This window comes from Vombatus ursinus, unplaced genomic scaffold (genome assembly GCF_900497805.2).
Source record: "Vombatus ursinus unplaced genomic scaffold, bare-nosed wombat genome assembly UNPS02009835.1, whole genome shotgun sequence".
In the NCBI taxonomy this organism is placed as follows: Eukaryota; Metazoa; Chordata; class Mammalia; order Diprotodontia; family Vombatidae; genus Vombatus; species Vombatus ursinus.
The window spans coordinates 22,244,459-22,262,509 of record NW_020949613.1 but is presented as its reverse complement, the minus strand read 5'-3'; the positions used below and the strand labels follow the sequence as shown (position 1 = coordinate 22,262,509).

The window sequence follows — 18,051 nt, the reverse complement described above, 5'->3', positions numbered from 1 at the left end:
CCTGTGTGACTGAGAGGATGGTGGTATCCTACAGTAACAGGGAAGTTAGGAAGAGGGGAGGGTTTGGGGGGGGTAAGATATGTTCAGTTTTGGGCATGTTGGGCTTAAGATTTCTACAGGACATACAGTTTGAGGTGTCCAAGAGGGAACTGGAGATAGGAGACTGGAGGTCAGAAGAGAGGATGGGGTAGAGAAATAGATCTGGGAATCATCTGCATAGACATGATAACTAAATCAAACTAAGATCACCAAGTGAATTACTATGGAGGGAGAAGAGAAGTCTTAGGATAGAGTCCTGGGATCTTCCATAATTAGCAGGTGTGTCCTAGATGAAGATCCAGGAAAGGAGACTGAGGAGTGATCATATGGGTAGGAGAACCAGGAGATAGCAGTGGTATTAAAAACTACAGAAAAGAGTATCAAGGAGAAGAGGGTGATGACACTCGCGCAGCCAATGATCTAAATTTTTTTCAGTGAAGTATGAAGTCAAGATTTTTAGCTGAGGGGGTTGAGGGGCAGAAGGTGAGGTTGAAAGAGAGACAATGTTTGGAATAGGTGCTGTGGAGAGTAGGATAATGAATTGATTAGAGAGGAACAGAATGTTTGCCTTTATTCAGTGATGGCTCAGTTCAAATTAGACAAATTTAGACCTCATCAACATGGTTTTTATGACTTTCTCTAGCTCTGTTCAGCAGCATATGAATAGGAGAGAAGGCAGCAGATGGGAGTAATCCAAATTAGACAAATTTGGACCTAATCAATATGGTTTTTATGACTTTCTCTAGCTCTGTTCAGCAGCATATGAATAGGAGAGAAGGCAGCAGATGGGAGTAATCCGAAGTTCGGGCTCCTTTAATAAAGGGGGCCAAGGGACTCCTGGATAGAGAATAGTGTAGAATTGAACTGGTTTACCAAGTGGTCAAGATGGGGGAAAAGAGTGAAGCCAGTGCAGGGGTGATGACCCAGAAAAGAACTGAGGGGTGGAGAGATTGGAGGTCACATTGAGAGGTAAGATTAGGGTTAGAGGTCTAAGACATAGGTGAAGATGGAATGGTAAAAGATTATGACCAAATAAAGGAATTTCAGTGTTCACAAACATGCAAGTGGGACATTTGTGGCTAAATCAAGGGTATGATCATCTTTGTGTATAGGTGAGGTCTGATGAGTAGGTGATGGGAAATAAGCAAATTAAGGAACCAGGAAATTGAGAGTGTTCGAGGGAATAACGGTATGTATGTTGAAGTCCCCTAGTATGAGGGTCGTAAAGAAGACTGTGAGCCCATTAAGAAAAGAAGGTAAGTGCCTAAATGTATTGAATGTCGGAAGATAATGATTACCACAATATTGATTGGGGATAAATATGGAATGATCTGGACCTTGGAGGAAAGTTTACTGAGTAAGGGTAGTAAAGGGAAAGTCCCAAAGTGGCAAAAGGGAGCACGGATTATTCTGACTCTCTCACCACAACCAGTATGGGTGTGTGTGCAGAATAACAGTACGTTGGGTACTGAAAAGGATGGCCAAGGATACAGCAAATCAGGAACGAGGCAGTTCTGAGTGCAAGAAAATGGAATGAGTGAGAAAGGAAAAGGTTTAAGATGAAATCAAGTTTGTTAATTATGGAGCTCTAGTTCTAGAGAGCACAGTGGAAGGTATGGGTAGATTTGGAGTGGGTCATGGGATAAGGTGGTTAGGTTGAGGAGACAGTGAAGGATGAAGAATGGGATTTGTACCATGAAAAGTTCGAGTTCAGAATCACTAGGATGAGGAAGAGTGTGATGGGATAAGAGTACGATAACCACTGAGGACAGAAATATTATCAGTGGCTGGAGAGAAGTCTGTTGAGGGAGGAAAGTCATTAGATTGTTAAGGGTCTAACACCTTGTGGCAAGTGATGATGTGTCCTGTAAGGCCCAGGAGGCATGATTCCCTGCAGGAGCAAAAGTACAGCCTAGGGAAGTCTACATAGAAAGCAGGAGGTGGTCACTTGAGGTGGACCTAATTTAGAAACTGTTTCCAAAGCACTGGGAAGGCCCTTTAGTAAAGACAAAAGCCACAGATCCAGCCATGCTGAAACAGGGTAACAGAAACAAAGATGCATCATGAGAAGGAAGGCAAAGTTCTAATTTTTTTTAAGCATATGTAGTCTAATTATGCAAGAAAGTTTTGTTTTTTTGGAGGGAGGAGAGGGAGAAAGGAATCAGAAAAAGGAAAGACTCCAAAGAGCCCAAACGTTTTTAAAATACTTTTGATTTTATTAAACGAAGTACAAAAATGTTCTAAGATGTTCCAAGATGATCTCTTTAAACATTATATTGACGATTGAACCGTTCCCTTCATATGCAAGTCAGATTTTCTTTACTTCCATTCAGATCTGAACTTTCAATGTTCAATCAGAAATTTGTAATACTCTTGTTTCCTGACAATATTTTTTTAAAAAAGCAAAAAAAAAAAAAAAACCTCTAAACCCCAGAATTGTCTTTCTTCCGATGCTAATTGTTCAGCTTTTGCTAAGTTGAAAGGCAACAACCCCAAAAGTAAGTTGTTCCCTGGATTGTATATGCTTCCAGGATCAATAAACGTTTCTTGTCCTTCCATGAGTTCTTGCCATGTTTCTCTCTTCATCTTTTTTCTGTTTGTGTTGTTTATATCGTTTGGCCATTAATGTAAGCTCGTTTGGAATTTCCTGAAATCATTAAGTACATTAGGTTATCTGAATTTTATGAAAAATTGCTTTCTGAAGTGCTAGTGCTATTCCACATTCTCAGTAGCAATTTGAGGGGAATTTTAAAAGAGATGTTAATTATTGAGATTAAAAACACAAAAACTGATTTCTTAATAGTAAATTTGCAAATCTTGTCATGAAATCTTACAAAATTAAATATACTCTCACATTTGCTAATATAACTAAAACATTTGTTTCATATTTGCTAATAAACAAAAATTAAAGAAATTAGGAAATACCAAATTATATCTCCTCACCTGGTTGGCTCTCTCCAAAATATTGATTAATTCACCAGCTATTTTCCAATCGTTCCTAGTTAGTAGGGTAATTGATTCCCCTGTATGCCTTCAAGAGAAGAGTCTCATGTAAATAAACTCTTACCATGTTTTCTATGTAATATTAAAATAAGGTATGTTATTGTTTTGTTGATTTACTAATGGAGTTTCAGGTTAGTAAGCAAGTTTGAAAAGGACATAAAATAACAGAATAACAGGCAGAGGAGATGTGTTATAAAGTTATAGGTAGGAACAAGCAACTTATATGCAAGGAACAGTACAGAGATATGCTTGGCTAGGAGTAATGAAAAGTGAAAAGTTCTAAGTGTTAAAGCATAACACCCTCACCCAGCTCTTCCAGTACGTCCTACTCTATGGACGTACTCCTCAAGGTTTCGAGGAAAATCAAAGTTGAAAACATGGGTAATGTCTAAGACATCAAGACCTCGTGATGCCAGATCTGTAGCTATCAATATTCTTACTATTCCTAGAAAAATTGAAAAACCAAAAACAGGTATTTAATTATGTATATATGTGTGCATATGTATATATAATATATATGTATATATATTTTACATGCAAACCAGACTGCTCAATTTACTAAGCACCAAGGGATATCTTCAATCCACATCTGAGTTTTTACACTTTTTAGGTGGGTACTATTTTTTGTTGGTGCTTACAGGCCTTATGTACCTCCGTCAATGGTAATTAAAATCCTGAGTCTAGAATTAGTTTAAAGACAAAACGAATCTGAAACATGATTCAGTGGAATAGTAATCATTGTATAGATATACCTGTTTTAAACTCGTTCAATGCTCGTTCACGATCACTTTGTTCTCGATTACCATGTAATGACTGTACAGGTAAACCCTTAATGCTCAGATCACTGGATATGTCATCAGCACTAAACATAAAATTGACAAATTAAAATGCAATCTGAACTACTAAATTACAGGAATTTCTAGCAGTACCACTACCAACTTAAGAGGGTGGTATCTTATCAAGGCCATACTTCTCAATTAGATTTTGGTTTCTATGGCCAAAAGACACACAAATAAGATCAGTAAAATTTGATGTTTCTGAGACAGGCAGACAAATGGAAGATAGTACTCACATAAGTTTTCTCCCTACAAAAATAATTACTTTATCTTCAGGCTTCATTGAATCAATGAAGGAATGTATAAGAGAAGGCTTCTCTTGTTCTGTGGTTATGATTATTTTCTGTTTTACAGTATTCACAGCCTACACCATTCAAGGAAAGAATATTTCAGATTTAGAAAAACAGGTAAAGTAAAATACAAATGTTATCAGTTTTATAAGTTATTACCATTTAGCCCTCATTCATCCAAAACATAAGCAATAGACTGCTATGAGCAGTGTCATTGCTTCCTTTAGAGCAGTTTTTTTATTCCCACTGAAAAACATGAACAAAGCATGTCTTATGCCTTGATTTCCTCTAAGTGGGCCTTAATATGTGAACTATGTCTCTCTTTTTCCTGAACCAGGAAACAATAATTGCATTTTAAAAATTGATCAGATAATGCCATTTTTTTTAAGCTAGCCAGTTAAGAGTCCCACAGGCTAGAGTTCTAAAGGCCTGAGGTAGAGAAGTTAAGAGTCTCAATCCCTAGTGAAACAGGATTATGTTGGGGCCTATATATACCTGCCATCTAGTGGTTGGAGCTCACCCAGACCCTTAAAACACACAGGAAAGGGGAGGGATTATGCCCCGTGTGTCTGCTTAAAATGTTTTCCTCACAGCACGTCAACAACAGGATTTCATTCTCTGTGTAGGATATGGAAGCTATATCTGTCTTCACTGACTTGCAACACAAGCTGCCTTATATCCACTCAAAAGAAGTGATACAAATCTCAAGCTGAAAAAGCTTACGGCAAGATCCAGGGTTCCAACATAAACAATCATTGGATTGTTCAAATATTTTTGTGAAAGGCGACGTACAGCATCAGGCCAAGTAGCACTGGATTTAGGAAAACAAGATACATAGAAACATGTTAGATTTTTAGATAATGCCTTCAAACAATTATGTGACAATGTAAGCCACTGTACTTCGTTCTAGAAGAGATAACAAAGATAATGAAAACATGAGCTACAACCTCATGGAATTTCTAATCTAGTAGGGCAAAAATGAGAAGTGATCTTTCCTCTCTTTCTTTCTGTCTGGGGATAGGCAAGAGGTAATTAGGGAAGTTTTCGTGAAGGCAGCATTTGATCTGGGTCATAAAAGGAGGGACAGGATTTCATTAGGCTGAGAGTTGGATAAAGGAATTAAGCTGTATTGTATTGAGTAAGAATAGCTGAAAATTCATCTTATTTAAGAAAGCCAGGACTGAATAGGCAAGGTGGCATCATATTGTAAAGTATTTAGGTGAGCAACAATTGACTGGTTTGAAAAAGCAAAGACAATTACCTCTATACGTAAGGAAGATTAATTTGAGATGGATGGCTTGGAGGTAGGTGAGTAAGGCTGAATGTGGGGAGACTTACAGAGGAAGCAGATAAAATGCTGCTGTGACTTTAAGAAGGCCTGGGTTTGAATCCTAGGTGAGACACATACTAGCTATGTAACCCTGAATAAATCATTTAACCTCTCAGCCTCAGTTTCCTTATTTGTAATATAGGAATATGGAGGTCAGAAGGGAAATCAGGAGAAACTGAGAACTGACAGTTAATCCAAAATATGGTTTCATTATGTAGTTGTTAAACTAGGTTTAGCATTTACTTTGTTAATACTATTCAAGGAAATAACTTAGAACTTTAAGAAGTGGCCTTCATAGTACATTAGGAAATTGTGAAATCAAAAGGAGCCTAGAGATTTCATTAATTCTATTTTATGGATGGAAATAATGTCATTTACATACCTGGTCATAATAGTTTGTCTATCTGGCCGTACATCTAATAAAATCTTCATTATTTGAGGTTCAAACCCCATATCTAACATTTTATCAGCCTCATCTAGAACCTACAAAAAATAGGAAATGCTATTTTAAACACTTCTTTTAGATCCCATTTCCCCCCACCCTCAACCTAAAACCTATTAATCATTTAAGACAGTGGGTGGTCCTTAACTTTTGTTTCATGGACTACATTGGTGATCAGAAGAAACCTATGGATCTTTTCTCAGAATACTGTTTATCTTCTACATTCATAATTAAAAGAAGTGCTACATTTTAGTTAGAGGTTAGTGAAAATAAAGATGTCATTTCTTCTCATTCAAATTTATGAACCACTTGATAATCTATCCACATACCCCAAGTTAAGAACCTCTGACTTAAGAGGATTTCTCCACAAAAGTTATGGTTACTTCATGTAATACACAATAAAATCTCCTTTGGGTTTCTAGGAAATTGGTTTTGTAATTCACTGAATTTCTAACACAATAAGTATATACATATTTCACTGAGGATGAAATGAATGGTTGTTGGAGTCTTACATTAACAAAAGTTAAAAATGATTTGGGGAAGGTTTTTTTTTTCATTCCTCTCTACTTCCTATCCCAGTTTGAAATAGACTTACCAAATATGTGATGCTATTTAGGTTGATGAATTCATTCATTTGAAGATCATTGAGTCTACCAGGGGTAGCAATGACAATATCTACACCCTTAGTAACATGTTCAATCTGACCTCTTCTGTCTCCACCACCATATATACAAATGCTGCCAAGAGTTCCACAAAGTTTAGTTACAAAAACACTCATGGCAACAATCAAGGCAAATAGCCATTGAACAGAAATACTATTAAAATCTAACCAGAAATACAAATTACCTTTTAATCCCTTTATAAGTGTATTTTTTACATTCACTCTCGACTTGTAGAGCCAATTCTCTGGTTGGTGTCAGCACAAGCATTCCAGGACCACCCCTTTTCTCCCTGGTTCTTTAGAGTACAGATCAAGAAGTGTTAGTTATATTGAATAGGAACCACTCTTTGCTACCCTAAAAAAATAAAAATCAAGTCTTAGTAATTTAATTAGATGAGGGTAGAGGGTTGGAAGATGGCAAGGGAAATTGAACTGACCAAAGCTTTAAGCCTGGATATGAGAGAATGGTGATTGGATCCAGAAACAGGAAGTTAGGCAGAAGATTTTAGTACCGGAGAAACTTATTCAACAAGTCAGGTGAAAGATTGGTGTGGTGAGCTAAAGATTAAAATACTGGGAATCATATGCATGGGTGATAGTTGAAGATGTGAGAATGGTATTGTCAGGTACTAGAAGAAAGGTAGGAGAGGTATGAGAAGAAACCTTGGAGAAAGTCTATAATTTAAGAATAAGATCTGATACCAAATATTAACTTAGGGTTGCAGGTGATGGATATTTGAGAAAATATTTTGCCTTTTTGGTAGTTTTTTCCAAAATATTTCAATTATTTAAGTAATTACTTCTGTGGGGGTCTCTTTTCTAGCTACAAATGCCCTAAAACTATACCTGGCTGAAACCTATTGTGGAAAGATGCAAGTGTGCCTTAAGAATTGATTTTAGATGCTGTCCATATCCAGAAAAAGAACTATGGAATCTTAATGCAGATCAAAGCGTATTATTTGCTCTCCTTTTCTTTTGTTGTTTTCTTTTGTTTCTTCTTTCTTGCAGTTCCTTCCATTAGTTCTAATTCTTCTTTACAAAATAACTAATGTCAAAATAGGTTTAATAGGAATGTATATGTTGAGCCTATATCAATTTACATGCTGTCTTGAGATGAGGGGAGGGGAGAGATGGGGAAAAAATTCGGAACTCAAAATCTTATGGAAATAAATGTTGAAAACTAAAAATAAATAATTTATTTACAAAAAAGAGTTGATTTTAGATTAATTCACTAATTACCAAAGATTTTAAAATTCCTCTTTGAATCCTATCTTTGAAAAAAAAAAAACAACCCTTTACACTACCAAAATAGGAAAATAGGAACACTTACTCTGGCTGCAGGTCAAGATGAATAAATCCTGGCATTAAATAGGCCAAAGTCTTTCCTGTGCCAGTTTGGGCAATGCCAATTAGATCAATTCCTTTTAATATTATTGGCCATGCTTGTGACTGAAAAAAATGACAAGCATTAAAACCCAAACTACAGCTTTTAAATGTAATTTCCCTACTACAACTGTCCTCTCCCTCCCTCAAATATTATACCCCAATCAATATACTGAGCACTTTATAGCATACCTGTATAGGTGTAGGTCTTGTGAAACCTACTTTCTTTATATTAGCCATAACATCAGGATAATGATCAAATGCATCTTCAAATGTACATACTGGATTGGGAATTATACGTTTTTCATTTTTTCTTAAGTCATCACATATTATATTATTGTTTTCTTCCCTTTAAAGAAAAAAGGGAAAGCTTAACAACACAGTCCATTTAGAGTACACTAATCTGGTACACGAACAGAAAGACTAACCCAACCTTGTCGTGTATTTAAAAATTATACATCATCAAGAAAACTTACATATTCAAATACAAATGAGTATAAAAGAAAGATTGTATATAGAACTATAAATTCCTATCTTCTTTGACAAAGCATAAAGGAGAGTAAAAATAAGGACAATAAAAACTGTTTACAAATGATGACACATTTAAAGAAAGCTATATCTGCAAAGCTGTTGTAATTTTGACAGAAATGTAAAAATTCATACAATGGATGCCACAGGACTTTCACTCCCAGATTAATCTGAGGTGGAGCTGAGAAATTCTTGTATTAGCCTAAGTGGTAATTATCACTTTATTCTCAGTCTAGTAGTTTCAATTATTATAGAGGTGAGATTATGCCACATTTTCCATTTCAATTTGCTGGCATTTGACTTCCCTGTTACATTTAAGCCAACTGCAAACAACCATATAATGAGTTCACTTGAAGCACTTCAATATATAAAAATTACTTACCTCCACTTATCTACTTGTGTTTGTGACATTAATTTTGTCTTTGAAGATTCTATGTAGAAATCTTTCTTAATTGGGGGAAGACCTTAGCAGAAAAAAAAAAAAAGAACTCCACTAGTCAAAATACTTGGAAATTCTAATTAGAACTAAGATGTATATAGGTGCCTAAATATGTAGCAGATAATCATAACTTCAACTGGACATCAAGCTGACTAAAGGAAAATAAATCTCTTTCTGTGTGACATTTTCTATCATTTTATGACTTGTCTCAACCACAGTTAGCATACTTTACAAAAGAAGTATTGATTCATAATAATCATGAAATCAGAATGGGTCATGGACAACTATCCTAACATATCAAACCTGCCTTATTCAGCAGTGACCTTTCCATCAACCATGTCAAATGGTCATCTAGCCTCTACTTGACATTCCTAATATCTCCAGGGCATCCACTTTGGAGATGCTTTGTTTAAAAAATTTTGCTTCTCCTCTGGCCCTCTGAAATGTGAAATAATTATTCCATGTTTCAACTCCTTAAATATTTGAAGAACTCAGTAGATCTTCTCTTCTGCAGTTCTTTCAGTGTTCCCCATGACATGGCATCTAGACCCTTCTTTATTCTTATTACTTTATCTTTTTTTTTAGATTTCTCATTTTTTTATTTAATTTTTTGTTATATTTTAAGTTCCAAACGTCTTCCTCCCTCCCCACCCCATAGTAGAGAAGGCCACCACTTGACTCGAATTTATAAATATATGTAAAACTACTATGCATACTTCTATTTATCAGTTCTTTCTTTGGAGGTGGATAGCATCTTCCTTCAAAGGTCCTTCATAGTTGATTTGAATATTTATAGTATTCAGAATAACTTGGTTGTTCACAATTATTCTTCGAACAGTATTGCTGTTACTGTATATACAATGTTCTTTTGGCTCTGCTCACTTTACTCTTCATTATTTCATGCAAATCTTCCTATGTTTTTCTAGAATCAACCAGCTCATCGTTTCTTACCAAGCACAGTAGTATTCCATCACAGTCATATACCACAACTTTTTCAGCCATTTCCTAATTTATGGGTATTCCCTTCATTTCCAATTCTTTGCCACCACAAAGAGAGCTGTTATAAATATTTTAGAACATAGAGGTTCTTTTCCTTTTTTCCCTGATCACCTTGGAAAACAGATCTAATAGTGGTATTGCTGGGTCAAAGGGTATACACAGTTTTATAACTCTTTAGGTATAATTCTAGATTGCCTTCCAAAATGGTTGGATTAGTTCAAAGTTCCACCAATAATATACTAAAGTCCCAATTTTTCCACATCCCCTCCAACATTTGTTTTTCCTTCTACTATTTTAGCCAATCTGATAGGTATGAGATGATATCTCAAAGTTGTTTTAATTTGCATTTCTCTAGTCAATAACTATTTAGAGCATTTTTTCATGACGATATATAGTTTTGATTTCTTCATCCAAAAATTGCCTGTTCATATCTTCTGACCATTTACAAATTGGGGAATGACTCATTCTTAAAAATCTGATCAAGTTCTCTATATATTTGAGATATGAGACCTTTATCTGAGAAACTGTCTATAAAATTCCCACCCCCCATTTTCTGCTTTCCTTCTAATCTTGGCTACATTAGTTTTATTTGTACACAACCTTTTTAATTTAATGTAATCAAAATTATCCATTTTATCATTTTACATCTCACAGTGCTCTTTATCTCTTGTTTATTCAGAAATTCTCCTATCTATGTGTCTGATATGTACTATGTTCCATATTGTTATAATTCACTTATATTTCCCTTATATCTAGGTCATGTATCCATTTTGACCTCATCTTAGTAAATGGTGTAAGATATTGGTCTACACCCAATTTCTGCCAAATTGCTTTCCAGTTTTCCCAACAATTTTTACCAAATAGTTTATTCTTATCCCAAAAGTTTAAATATTTACATTTTTCAGACACAAGGTTATTATAATAATTTACTACTGCATATTGTATGTCTGCTTTGTTCCACTGATCCACCTTTCTATTTCTTAGCCAGTGCCAGACAGTTTTGGTAATTACTGCCTTATAATATGGTTTAAGATCTGGTATTGCTAAACCTCCTTCCTTTACAAATTTTTTTTTTATCAATTCCTGATATTCTTAACCTTTTGTTCTTCTAAATGAATTTTATTATTGTTTTTTCTAGCTCAAAAACCCAATTTTTTTGGGTAATTTAATTGGGATGGCATTGAATAAGTAGATTAGTTTAGGCAGAATTGTCATTTTTATTACATTGGCTCACCTTACTTTTTCAAACTCAGATCCTAGAACCAAACTAAAGAAGATAGCAGTTTCCTCCTTATATGGAGTCTATTAATATGACCTAAGATTGAGAGATCCAGTGGAGTATTGGATAGAAAGCCTGCTAGCGGCTGAGGTAAACCTAGGTCCAAGTATTAACCCAGACACAGAGTGGGCCAAGTTAAGATCACTTAACCTCCCCTCTAATTTAAATTAGAATGTGAGCACAAGACCTGCTTTGGTAACAAGAATTCTCTATACCAGTGAAATCACAGGTCCACATTCCCAAAGCCCTCTTCCTAAATATATATAATATTACTAACTATATGCATTGCTAACATACAACACACACACACACACACACACGAACCCTAAGATGGTTTGTGAAAAAGGGCTAGAGAGAACCATTGTAGTCATATCACACAGTACTCAGTTACTGCCCGCCTTACCCTTTAGCAAGCAACTTGTGCAAAGGATTAAAATAAGGTCACATTACATAAAAGTGTTTATGTTCCTTTTTTAGTACAGAATTCTTTAATAATGGTAAGAGAAGTATATTTTGCCAGAATTATTATTTAAATTTAAGACAAAAGTCACAAGAATATTTATGTTGTACTAACCGTCCCACTTTGTTTTAATATAGTGCAGGTGGTCCTGTTTAATAGCCTCCCAATCAATCACTGGCACTTTTTTCTCTGGGCTATTTTCATTACAGGATGATTTCAAAGTGTTTCCTTCAGGGTGCAGAGAAGTTAAGAAGGCAAAGTCATCAGAAGTTCAAAAATATTACTTTGTAACAATTTCTGCTTTCATAACATTGTCTTCCATTTACTAATAAAGAGAAAACTCAACATAAATTATTTTTACTAGTTCAGTATGAAGTGTTGGTCATTTTTTCTAAGATGTTTTTGAATGTAGAAAGTAGGTAATGTGGAAAGAATAACAAACATTCCTCATAGTTTTTTTTTTTTTTTTGAGGCAATCAGGGTTAAGTGACTTACTCAGGGTCACCTAGCTAGTAAAAATCTGGGGCTGGATTTGAACTCAGGTCCTGACTCCAGGGCCATGCTCTATCCATTATGCCACCTAGCTGCCCCCTTATACTTTTTTTTTCCATTTCCCAAGAAGTAAGTAATAACACATTATTTACTAATTATAGTACTTATCTTGCAGGGTTGTAAGAAAAGCACTTTGTACACCTTAAAATCACTATAAATGTGAATTATACAGTATCATCTTTCTCCATTCTAATGGAATTAAGGAACAACTCTTTAAATGAGTATAATTCATTTTGAAATTCTCAAGTTAAACATACATGTCTAACAAACTCCGGCTTTCTCTACCAACTAATTATGCGTACCTCATTTTTATTATCTACAAAATAGGCTAGTAACTGTACATACTGCCAATTTGCTGTATTGTTCTGAGAATAATATGGTATATGAAAACCCTTCAGAAACATAATAGCAACTCACATTTCTATAGCATTTTAAAGATGATATAGTATGCTCCTAAGAGCCTAGTGAGATGGATTGCACAAATATCATCCTATTAGATTCATCATAGTGTCACAGCTCTAGAATTTTAGAGGTCTGTCAACAAGATCATCTCATTGTGAGGGAACTAAGGCTCAGGTAAGCTAAGTCAACACTTCTTAAACCCCATTTGAGTCTTGACCCCCAGTTTAGGAAGTGCTGAAGGGGTTGGGAATGTAAAAAGAAGTCCTGGGCTAAGTGACTAGCCCCAGGTCACACAAGTGATCAGATCACTGGCTGGATTTAAACCCAGGAAATATTTACAGAACATATTTCTGCTTTTCTAGCCTCCAAAAGCCTAAAGCAGTACTATGTATCATAGACTTAATGCTTATTAAATAAATGATTAAGTTTGTACAAAAAAATAGCTTGTATTACATATATTTATACATCATATAAACTTAAAGTGCTGTCTTTTAACATTATTAAGGCCAAGTCAACATGCTCAAATAAGAATTTGGAGAGTAGTTGTGGATATAATTAAATTACCAAGTGACAAATGTCATGTTTTTCACGACAGCCAACATTACTTCAATTAAGGAAGCTAGGTGGCTCTGTAGATACAGCATTGCATCTGCAGTCAGGAAGATCCCAGTTCAAATCTGGCCATGGGCAAGTCACATTCTGTCTCAGTTTCCTCAACTGTAAGATGGGGACAAGAACACCTATCTGGAAGGGTTGTTGTGAGGATCAAATGAGATAATATTTAAGTGCTTAGCATAGTACCTGGCATACAGGAGGGCAATTAATAAATTCTTCTTCCCTAAGGCAAAGGGTATGAACTAGAGCAACTGGGAAAACCCCTGGAATACTGGAGATTCATTGAAATTTAGTAAAGAAGGGGGTTGGGGGAAGTAAAATGTTGTAGCTGTTAAGGTCCAACAACAGTTGAAAATTCATTTAATGGCTTTTGCATAAAGGATTCTGTTAGAGTGGTTGTTTTATAAATATATTTGTGTTATAAAAATTAACTTACCAGTTTTTGTGTCCTCTTTAGAATACTTTTCTATTTTTTTTACTATTTCCTCTATCATTAACTTAGCTGATTTCTGGTTCTCCTTGTTGCCATATATTCTGGTTTCTGACTCAAGATCCCCTTTTATTATCTAAAAATACAGAAAGACATCAATAATCATAATCTTATTATACTCAAGTTTCCAAATTCAGAAAGGTAAAAAATTTAAACAAATATAATAAAAGTGCTAACGGATCTGGATTATGAAGTTTCAGAAGCCATTTGGCTCATCTCCTGTATCTATCTTCTAATTTCATAAGGGATATACCTCTAATAGTTGAACAAGATTGTTACTCAGGATGGACCCTAGAATAAGGTCTAATCCTCTGATAAAGCAAATTTAACAGAACTGTTCCATGAAAGTAGAATTTTTTGTAGTGTTTCAGGATGATGTAATGGTCAATTAAGATAATATCAATTCAGTTGACAAGGCAATAGCAAAATGATAGTGAAAACAGCTTTCCAAAGGGCCTCTCTCTATCTTTTAAGATAGGGTAAGGGGAAAAGAGATCATCTGAATCTCTTCCCCAAAGTTGTACATTGCTCATCCTCCAGGAGAGTAAGGGATTATAGAAATTCCATGTGCCACTGAGGCAGGGCACCTGATTAGCCATATAAACTTAAAATGTTAGTGATGTTTTCTGTTTCTTAATCACCATATGACAAATAGTAATTTTTTTTCCAAGAGGAAAACAAAAAAGTCAGTACAACTGAAAAATACATTAAGAAAGTCTGAAAATATGTGGAATGTGTAACATTTCAGACCTCCCACCTCCAAAAAGGGGTAGGTTAAGGACTTCTCATAACTATTCATTTGAGTTCTATTCGACTTTCATAAATTTTGTTACATTTACTTTTTATTTTTTTGGTGCATTTTTAGTCTTTCCATTTACACTGTTGTTGTTCCTGTGTATATTGGTTTCTTGGCTCTGCTCATTTCACTCTGCCCATCAGTTCACACAGCACTTTGCAGGCTTTTCTGTATTCACTACACACATAGCACAGTAATGTTTCATTACATTCATGTACCACAATTTGTGTAATTGCTGATGGGCATCTACTTTGTTTTCAATTCTTAGTTATCACAAAAAGAGCTGCTATAAATATTTTGGAGTATAGGGGTACTTTTTTCTTATTGATGGCTTCCTTGGAGTATAAGTCTAGTAACAGTGTTTCTGGTTCAAAAGGTAAGGACATTTTAGTCACTTTATTTGCATAATTCCAAATTGCTTTCTAAAATGATTATATCATTTTAAAGACAATGTATGTGCCTTCTTCCCATAACCCCTCCAATAATGACTATTGCCATTTTTTGTCATTTTTGCCAATTTGCAGGGTATGAAGTAAAACCTCAGAGTCGTTAAGATTTGAATTTCTCTTATTATTACTGATTTAGAGCATTTTTTCATATGGTTGCCATATGACCTTAGGCAAACTTTTGAGTTTCACCTATAAAACAAGTTTAATTTCTGCCTCACAGGGTAGTTATGAAGAACGCAATGAAATACATGTGAAGGCCATTTGATGCTTAGACTGATATAAAAATGCAAGGAATTGCATGACAAATTATTAAAAGCAGCAAAGCTAGACATAAAAATAAAATCAGAGGTTTACACTTTGCTCAAGGTTCACCATCAACTTTATGCCAATTCCTTTTCCACTGCCACACTTCAAAGAATACCTATGATGATTAAATTTTAAGAAACCACATGTTTAGTTCCAGAGTTTCATTTCAAGATAATCCAAATTAACATCTACCTGAATTTGAGAACCCGTTGAGTCTTGAATTTCTTTTATTTTTGCTCCACCCCGACCTGTTAAAACATTTATAAATTATACAAAATAAGTATGATTGATAAGATTTGGACAATTAAGTTATCAGGTGTCTAAGACTACTAGACTAAACTCGAGGGACTCTCTACTTTCTCCTTCCTCTACCTCCAATTCTCCGGCTAACTGGGCAGTCTGCCCACATATACATTTTTTTTTTTTAAAGAGAAGAATGAACAAACATTTCTCTGAACTCCCAAAACATGACCAGTTGAAATAAAGATCACACTTGTTCAACTGGGTGTTTTGCTTGGTTTACATATTCCATGTACTCGTCTCCTCCCCAATCCTGAAGAATAAGTTCCTCTAGGCCTGGGGCTTTTCTTTCTGTATCCCTATTGCCGAAACAGTGCCTTCCTCAAAGGTTGGGCTTAATAAATGCTTGTTGGATTAGAGGGGTAAAAGAGACTAGATTGCCTTATTGGAAAAGGCAGTTAAAAAGATATTTTTTTTCCCATAACTAAAAGATCATAGATTTAGAGCTTGTGGACGGCCTCCTAAAAGAAAGATGATGGACTCAGAATGCAAGTTTTTTGGTAACATGGGTGTTGTTTTTCTTGTTTCCTCAACAGGGAAAGAGAAGGAGAGAAGCTGATTTTTATTGACTGAAAAAAAAATTAGAGCTTGTCTAGTTCAATGGTCTTTCTCTGTTTAAGAGAAACTGAGACTGAGGCTTAGACTTTATATTACTTGCTCAAAGTCACACTCGGTAGTAAGGAAACGACCTGGGACTTGGAATCAGCTTTTGACCATACTAGATCTTCCCCTGCTTATTGTTATTTTATCTAAAACTGAACAATTTCTTTTAAAGGCCAGCAGGTTTTAGAGTCCCTAGGTTTAAAGTAAAAAAAAAAAACCAACAAAACCAAAAAACAAACCCAAAAAACAAAACAAAACAAACCCCAAGCCCCAAACCCCAGAGAAGCCTAAACACCTTTATCTGTTAAGAGCCAACACCTTCTGAGTGTAAAAAGAACATGAGACCTTTGGGGGTGGTCTTGCATTGGATTACCAATTAAACCCAACCTCTGAGGAAGGCGTTCTTCAGGCAAGATGACTAAGCAAGGGTTTAAGCTTAAAAGTGCACAGGCAACAGGAACCAGTAAGGGTGCCAGGCTCAAAGTTTACAGTCCCATTCTCAGAAAGAGGAGACGGGGGTCTCTCCTTTCTCCAGGGTATGCATCTATCTTCTCCCTCCCCTTCCTACCCTAAAGCAGTTCCAAGGGGGAAAGGTAGGTTGGGAGTGGGGGCAGGGGGAGGAATGGTCCCTGAGGGGCTTAACAGGGGATGGCTTGGTTTGGGTCAGCCCTAGAGGAAGCTGGGGGCCCTGGCCTAGGAAAGTGGTCCAAGTAAGCACAGGTTCATAGCATCAGGGGGAAGGCAGGGAGGACACACCCTTTGTGAACTCTGTTCCTCACGCCAAGTCAACCTAGATTTATTAAGCTCCTACTGCCCACCGGGTCCCGTGTGTCAAAGCAAACCCTAAGTCAATTCCAGTCAAAGAGAGCGTATTAGAAGCCTACTGTCTATGACAGTAGGGGAGACCCAAGCCCACCAAATTAGAGAAATGAGGAAAAGGAGACACCCCCCCCCCCGCCTTCGGGGCAGGCATCTAAACCTCGAGGGTGCGGGGTCAAAGCCAAAGGCCAAGCAGACGACCCCGCCCTCCCGTGGCCCGGGATTCCCCCGCCCGGCCCCTTACCTATGACCGCCCCTACGACGCAGCTGTCGAGTTTGAAACAGAGCGGCTCCTCCCTGTAGCAGGAGCCCCGGGCCCGGTACTCCAGCTCTCCCGGGGGCCGGGAGCCTCCGCGGGCGCCGCCGCCGCCGCCTCCGCCCCCCTGCCCCCTTGCACTGCCGCCCGCCGCCCGAGGGGGCGCTGTGGGCGTTTTCTTGTCACAGGCCGGACCGCGAGAGGCTGCGCTGGGGGTGCGGGAGACGCAGTTGCTGCGAGTTTCTTTGGTGGACATCGCGGAGGCGGGGCGGGGGGCGGCGAGGCGGTGGAGAAGTTAGGGGGGAAGGCGTCGGGTTTCTCCTGTCCTCGATGGTAGGCGCCTCCCCGGAGGTGGAAGAGCCGGGAGGACCAAGGCTCTGTCCAGCAGCGAACTAGGCCCAGCCTCGCCAACACGAGGCCAGCGTTTACATACCAGAGATCTGCCTCCGCCCCTCTGAGGCCTGAACACTGCCCGAGGAAGCGATTGGTTGGTGGGCGAGGAGGGGCGGTGCCTCTCTAGCACGGCCAATCAGCTCTCTTGAAGACCTTGGAGGCCCTGAACAGTTGTCCCGTAAGGGGTGGGGCAGGCGCATTAGGTGCTTCCTTTGCGTTAGAGTTGTGTCTTGTGTATCTAGAACTGGATCATGATAATGGTTAATGATAACAGCTCTGATTAAAGGGACTTTTAGGGCTTGCCTTTCCTCCTAAGGAGGCCCCGTAAAATGGGGGAATGCCAGTCTATTTTTTTTCTTTCCTTTTTTTTTTTTTTTTGGT

At 37.1% G+C, this 18,051-nt stretch overlaps 1 protein-coding gene across 1 annotated transcript; it reads right to left on the bottom strand.

The window, feature by feature from the left end:
• Nucleotides 1-2,196: 2,196 nt before the first annotated feature.
• Nucleotides 2,197-17,533, bottom strand: DDX43 (DEAD-box helicase 43). Its single transcript, XM_027852979.1, has 16 exons — nucleotides 17,266-17,533; nucleotides 15,492-15,547; nucleotides 13,695-13,824; nucleotides 11,804-11,917; nucleotides 8,895-8,976; nucleotides 8,177-8,333; nucleotides 7,932-8,050; nucleotides 6,787-6,897; nucleotides 6,536-6,677; nucleotides 5,881-5,981; nucleotides 4,892-4,979; nucleotides 4,115-4,242; nucleotides 3,795-3,904; nucleotides 3,349-3,487; nucleotides 2,983-3,070; nucleotides 2,197-2,686 (listed from the first exon to the last, which is right to left on the bottom strand). Exons 1-16 carry the CDS (start codon nucleotides 17,531-17,533, stop codon nucleotides 2,573-2,575), a joined length of 1,947 nt encoding a protein of 648 aa, XP_027708780.1. The 3' UTR covers nucleotides 2,197-2,572.
• Between the last annotated feature and the right edge of the window lie 518 nt (nucleotides 17,534-18,051).

What these genes read in the sequence shown, in the direction of transcription:
- DDX43 (XM_027852979.1), bottom strand. Translation starts at nt 17,533, where the DNA reads ATGTCCACCAAAGAAACTCGCAGCAACTGCGTCTCCCGCACCCCCAGC. An exon ending in CAACGGGTTCTCAAATTCAG is followed by an intron (nt 13,825 to 15,491) that starts GTAGATGTTAAT and finishes CTGTATTTTTAG; the next exon opens with ATAATAAAAGGGGATCTTGA. An exon ending in TAAAGAGGACACAAAAACTG is followed by an intron (nt 11,918 to 13,694) that starts GTAAGTTAATTT and finishes TGCACCCTGAAG; the next exon opens with GAAACACTTTGAAATCATCC.